Source organism: Salmo salar, chromosome 04 (assembly GCF_965601325.2).
Source record: "Salmo salar chromosome 04, fSalSal1, whole genome shotgun sequence".
Taxonomy (NCBI): Eukaryota; Metazoa; Chordata; class Actinopteri; order Salmoniformes; family Salmonidae; genus Salmo; species Salmo salar.
The window spans coordinates 49,814,921-49,821,606 of NC_138294.1; the positions used below are offsets into that span (position 1 = coordinate 49,814,921).

The following is a 6,686-nucleotide window of genomic DNA, read 5'->3' on the forward strand; positions in this document are numbered from 1 at the left end:
GAGGGGGATAGAAAGAGAGCAACAAGAGACGGGGAGGAGATGGGAGAGAGAGAGACCTTGAATAGCCAGCAATGACATACTAAACCATAGCAAAATAAAATATATATCTATTCTTAACACACATGGGTAACTGGAGCATTACTTCTGCTCCTGTGGGGGTGTCTAACATGCAGTGGTGTAAAGTACTACAGTAAAAATAATTCAAAGTACTACTTAAGTAGTTTTTTGGGGTAGCTGTACTTAACTTTTTCTATTTTTGCCAAATTGTACTTTTACTTCACTACATTCCTAAAGAAAATAATGTATTTTTTACTCCATACATTTTCCCTGACACCCAAAAGTACTCGTTACATTTTGACAGGAAAATGGTAGAATTCACACACTTATCAAGAGAACATCCCTGGTCATCCCCACTGCCTCCAATCTGGCGGACTCACTAAACACAAATGCTTAGTTTGAAAATGATGTCTGAACGTTTGAGTGTGCCCCTGGCTATCCGTCAGAAAATTGTGCTGTCTGGTTTGCTTAATATAAGGATTTTGAAATGGTTTATACTTTAACTTTACATTTTGATACTTAAGTATATTTTAGCAAATGCATTTACTTTTGATACTTAAGTACATTTAAAACCAAATACTTTTACTCAAGTAATATTTTACTGGGTGACTTTCACTTTTACTTTAATCATTTTCTATTAAGGTATCTTTACTTTTACTCAAGTATGACTATTGAGTATTGTTTCCACAACTGCTATCATGTTTGTGTGTATGAGGACATTTATAACAAACTCTTACCCTCAGGGTATCCATACAGGTTGTCCACAAAGTTGGAGATGGTGTAGTCGAAGGAAGCTGCAGAGATCCCATCATCCCCCTCACTGTCGTCCACAAACTTCAGGCCTTCTCCCTGGTTCACCCCTAGCAGGATGTCATAGTTCAGGAACTCCCCCTGGTGGCAACACACACACATAGCATCACAGAACATGGAGGAAGAAAAAGACACTGCTATAGCAACAGTAATTGCATTAACATAAGAGACTGTGAGGAATCCAGATATTTGTATTTTTTAATGGTGACTGGAGCCAGAGGCTGAGTCTGACCTGTTGCATGAGAATCTCGGGGTCGTCGGGAACCACGTCTCCATCCACCACAGGGCCGAAGGCGATGTGATACCTGGCCGGCTGGATGTCCTGGTCCACCAGCTCCCTGAAGCTCTTCCTCCTCAGACACTCCACCAGGTCGCCTGTGTCCCCGTAGCTGCAGCCTACCTTCTTAGCCAGGATCTTGGTGTACATAAGGGGCCGGTAGTTGACCGACCAGCTGGAGATGGCTGAGCCGCTCTGGGCTATGGCCCTCTGGAACAGCCCTGGGGGCCACAAGAGGGTCAGAGGACTTAGTGTAGTGTAGAATGTGTAGATCCCTGAGTGTAGAACATACAGTGCATTCGGAAAGTATTCAGATCCCTTCACTTTTTCCACATTTTGTTACGTTACAGCCTTATTCCAAAATGGATTAAATAGTTTTTCCCCCATCAATCTACACACAACAACCCATAATGACAAAACAAAAACATGTTTCGAAATGTTTGTAAATCTTTATAAAAATAATGAAATATCACATTTACATAAGTATTCAGACCCTTTGATCAGTACTTTGTTGAAGCACCTTTGGCAGCGATTACAGCCTCAAGTCTTCTTATGTATGACGCTACAAGCTTGGCACACCTGTATTTGGGGAGTTTCTCCCATTATTCTCTGCGATCCTCTCAAGCTCTGTCAGGCTGGATGGGGAGCGTCGCGGCACAGCTATTTTGAGGTTTTTCCAGATATGTTCGATCGGGTGCAAGTCCGGGCTCTGGCTGGGCCACTCAAGGACATTCAGGGACTCAGGGCACTCCTGCGTTGTCTTGGCTGTGTGCTTAGGGTCGTTGTTCTGTTGGAAGGTGAACCTTCACCCCAGTCTGAGGTCCTGAGCGCTCTGGAGCAGGTTTTCATTAAGGATCTCTCTGTACTTTGCTCCGTTCCTCTTTCCCTCGATCCTGACTAGTCTCCCAGTCCCTGCCGCTGAAAAAACATCCCCACAGCATGATGTTGCCACCACCATGCTTCACTGTAGGGATGGTATTGGCCAGGTGATGAGCAGTGCCTGGTTTCCACCAGATGTGATGCTTAGCATTCAGGGCAAAGAATGCAATCTTGATTTTCATGGTCTGAGAGTCCTTTAGGAGCCTTTTGGCAAACTCCAAGAGTGCTGTCATGTGCCTTTTACTGAGGAGTGGCTTCCGTCTGGCCACTTCTATAAAGGCCTGATTGGTGGAGTGCTGCAGAGATGGTTGTCCTTCTGAAAGGTTGTCCCATCTCCACAGAGGAACTCTGGAGCTCTGTCACCTCCCTGACCAGGGCCCTTCTCCCCAGATTGCTCAGTTTGGCCGGGCGGCCAGCTCTAGGAAGAGTCTTGGTGGTTCCAAACTTCTTCAATTTAAGAATGACAGAGGCCACCGTGTTCTTAGGGACCTTCAATGCTGAAGAAATGTTTTGGTTCCCCTCCCCAGATCTGTGCCTCGACACAATCCTGTCTCAGAGCTCCACGGCCACAGCTTGGTTTTTGCTCTGACATACACTGGCAACAGTGGGACCTTATATAGACAGGTGTGTGCCTTTCCAAATCATGTCCAATCAAGTTTTAAGAAACATCTCAAGGATGATCGATGGAAACAGGATGCACCTGAGCTCAATTTTGAGTCTCATAGTAAAGGGTCTGAATACTTATGTCAATAAGTTATTTCTGTTTTTTTATTTTTAATACATTTACAACAAACAAAAAAAGATTTGTTTTCGCTTTGTTATTATGGTGCATTGTGCGTAGATTGATGCTCATTTTTTATTTATTTAATCAATTTTAGAATAAGGCTGTAACGTAAAAAAATTTTGGAAAAAGAGAAAGCATTCACTCTTTCCATTATCCCTCTGACTCAGTCACTAGCTGTTCACGAGGCCTTTAAGGCGGTACAGAGTGAGTGCTTTAAATGACGCGTCAGAGGAGGAGCCGCCGACGTGGCACCGTGAAGCATTACATGTGGAGGGAGCACTGTTCCAGGTACACCGCCTCTCTCCAAAGCCCCACTAAATCATTGTAAACATTAGGCTTGGCAAATCCGCTGGTTTCCTCACTTCACATACGGAGGCAGCGACAAGAAAATGGCGACATGCCGGCACACAGCCGTGTTGGCGTTAACACTGATTGGTGGCTGTGTTAAACGGAGAGAGGGAGAGAGAGAGAGAGAGAGAGAGAGAGAGAGAGAGAGAGAGAGAGAGAGAGAGAGAGGGAGATAAAGAGATAGAGAGAGGAGAGCACTGCTGCACTGTTATGTAAAGTGCCTTGTTGTCCCCCTGTTTTCATCTGCAGATTCTGTCATTAATAATTAAGACCCCCTCCCCTCCATTCCGTCCCCATCCTCTGCAAGTGCCCGCTCCCCTGCTCCTCTCCCTGTGAAATCAATTAAGACTCATCTCAGCTGCGGCTCAAGTCCTGAGCTCAGCTCAGCTCTGCTCTCTCCTGCTCAGACAGACATCCATATTTTCAGTCCTCATTATAGTTCTGTCAAACACCTGTCTCACATACAGACACACATCCATATTAACACAGTCCCAAAGTCCTGACTCACACGCCAGTCTCTCCTTTAGACAGCTACACAAACTGAGATTCCTATTCCTATACCAAAGTCAAATTCACACGGCTGTCTTGTGCATATTGATCTGATTCTACGAAACCTATTCTATGTTTCTGATAGTCGTATCCACACGGGCCCAAGGTTTTATCCAATAATACTTTACCTCATTCAAATTCACACATCATCCTCGGGTTCAATGCCATACTACCTTGTTGCTCAGTTAGACACTATGGAACTGAGGCAAGAGGGACGTTCGTCTTTAAGAACACCTTTCTGGGTTTCCTTTGTGACACACACCTGAAGTACATTTAAATCATCTTGGATGTTGCTATGGTAGTGAGGATGAAAATGGTGGTTGTGATAACGATGACAGGTTTGACAGTGACGGTGGGGATTGTTGTCCTAGATTAGTTTTAGTAGCCGTTTATTACATGTTTACATGTAGGCCGTACTTGGCAGCTAAACGCTACATTTCAGTACACGTCACATACAAGTAAATAAATCTCAAGGCGCTTTAAAAGCAACGACGGTGATGATGAGATCGCTGTCATTATAGAGGATGACTGATGAATATTTTTGATGATGTTGGCGATGACGATTATGCTGCTGTTGTTGCTAATGACTAAAACGATGATGACAGGTCCTTACCCTCAGAGTGGTGGGAGAGGATGAGCAGATTGACACAGGAGGCTCCGGCACCGGAGCCAAAGATGGTGATCCTCTCTGGGTCTCCTCCAAAGTGGCCAATGTTCTCATTGAGCCAGCGCAGAGCCTGGATCTGGTCCAACAGACCATAGTTCCCCTTGGCTGACTGGTCCCCAGTACTCAGAAACCCTGCAGGACAGAGAGAGAGAGAGGGGGATGGAGGGAGAAATGGAGGGATGAGGCATGTGAGACAAAAGTAAAGAGTGATTCGAGGAATAGGAGAGTGAGAGGTACACAAGGGTGATACGATGACAGAGGGAATATTAATGAGAGTAGAAAGAGAGCAGAATGAGAGCGAGGAAGAAATGAGAAGGCAGAGGAGGGTTGGTTGAAGAGGAGTAGGAAGAGATTCAAGGAGAGAATACCAAATAATTAAATATTTCATCCTGGTCTTTTTCTGTTCTCCGCAAACAAAGATGGCAGCAGCATCCGGTGACAGTGGCCTGGGTATTTACGAGGCCGCAGCTCGTTAGCAGCCTCAAGTGCTTTAACAGAAACTTTGCCAAATTAGTCAAGCACTGTATTATCTGATAAAAGCAATGACACTCATTTTTAATACCCTTGTCGTTAAATGAACGCAGTAAAGAGAGCTCGTTAGGAGAGGCACAGGAGACACGTTTCATATGCTTCCAATATAGACACATACAGTGGCTTGTGAAAGTATTCACGCCCCTTGGCATTTTTCCTATTATGTTGCCTTACAACCTGGAATTAAAATAGATTTTGGGGGGTTGTATCATTTGATTTACACAACATGCTTACCACTTTGAAGATGCAAAATATTTTTTCTTGTGAAACAAACAAGAAATAAGAAAAAAAACGGAAAACTTGAGCGTGCTTAACTTTTCACCCCCCCCCCCCAAAGTCAATACTTTGTAGAGCCACCTTTTGCAGCAATTATAGCTGCAAGTCTCTTGGGGTATGTCTCTATAAGCTTGGCACATCTAGCCACTAGGACTTTTGCCTATTCTTCAAGGCAAAACCGCTTCAGCTCCTTCAAGTTGGATGGGTTCCCCTTGTGTACAGCAATCTTTAAGTCATACCACAGATTCTCAATCGGATTGAGGTCTGGGCTTTGAATAGGCCATTCCAAGACATTTAAATGTTTCCCCTTAAACCACTTGAGTGTTGCTTTAGCAGTGTGCTTAGGGCCATCGCTCTTGCTGCTGGTGAGTCTCTGATCCACCTCTACGCAGACGACACCATTCTGTATACTGGCCCTTCTTTGGACACTGTGTTAACAACCCTCCAGACGAGCTTCAATGCTGTACAACTCTCCTTCCGTAGTCTCCAAATGCTCTTAAATACAAGTAAAACTAAATGCATGCTCTTCAACCGATCGCTGCCCGCACCTGCCCGCCTGTCCAGCATCACTACTCTGGACGGTTCTTACTTAGAATATGTGGACAACTACAGACACCTAGGTGTCTGGTTAGACTGTAAGCTCTCCTTCCAGACTCACATCAAACATCTCCAATCTAAAGTTATATCTAGAATTGGCTTCCTATTTCGCAACAAAGCATCCTTCACTCATGCTGCCAAACATACCCTCGTAAAACTGACCATCCTACCGATCCTCGACTTCGGCGATGTCATTTACAAAATTGCCTCCAATACCCTACTCAATAAACTGGATGCAGTCTATCACAGTGCCATCCGTTTTGTCATCAAAGCCCCATATACTACCCACCACTGCGACCTGTACGCTCTCGTTGGCTGGCCCTCGCTTCATACTCGTCGCCAAACCCACTGGCTCCAGGTCATCTACAAGACCCTGCTAGGTAAAGTCCCCCCTTATCTCAGCTCACTGGTCACCATAGCAGCACCCACCTGTAACACGCGCTCCAGCAGGTATATCTCTCTGGTCACCCCCAAAGCCAATTCCTCCTTTGGCAGTCTCTCCTTCCAGTTCTCCGCTGCCAATGACTGGAACAAACTACAAAAATCTCTGAAACTGAAAACACTTATCTCCCTCACTAGCTTTAAGCACCAGCAGTCAGAGCAGCTCACAGATCACTGCACCTGTACATAGCCCATCTATAATTTAGCCCAAACAACTACCTCTTCCCCTACTGTATTTATTTATTTTGCTCCTTTGCACCCCATTATTTCTATTTCTACTTTGCACTTTCTTCCACTACAAATCTACCATTCCAGTGTTTTACTTGCTATATTGTATTTACTTTTCCACCATGGCCTTTTTTGGCTTTACCTCCCTTATCTCACCTCATTTGCTCACATTGTATATAGACTTATTTTTCTACTGTATTATTGACTGTATGTTTGTTTTACTCCATGTGTAACTCTGTGTT

The 6,686-nt window shown here is 44.6% G+C and overlaps 1 protein-coding gene across 1 annotated transcript in view; it reads right to left on the reverse strand.

Annotated features, from left to right (window-relative positions):
• LOC106603207 (neuroligin-2) overlaps positions 1–6,686 on the reverse strand; it is a 55,104-nt gene that overhangs the window by 5,258 nt on the left and 43,160 nt on the right. The window contains exons 4-6 of the mRNA XM_014196560.3: positions 4,318–4,503; positions 1,100–1,365; positions 795–948 (exon numbers count right to left, since the gene is read on the reverse strand). Of these exons, the coding sequence (XP_014052035.1) occupies positions 795–948; positions 1,100–1,365; positions 4,318–4,503 (606 nt within the window). The remainder of the gene's footprint in view (positions 1–794; positions 949–1,099; positions 1,366–4,317; positions 4,504–6,686) is intronic.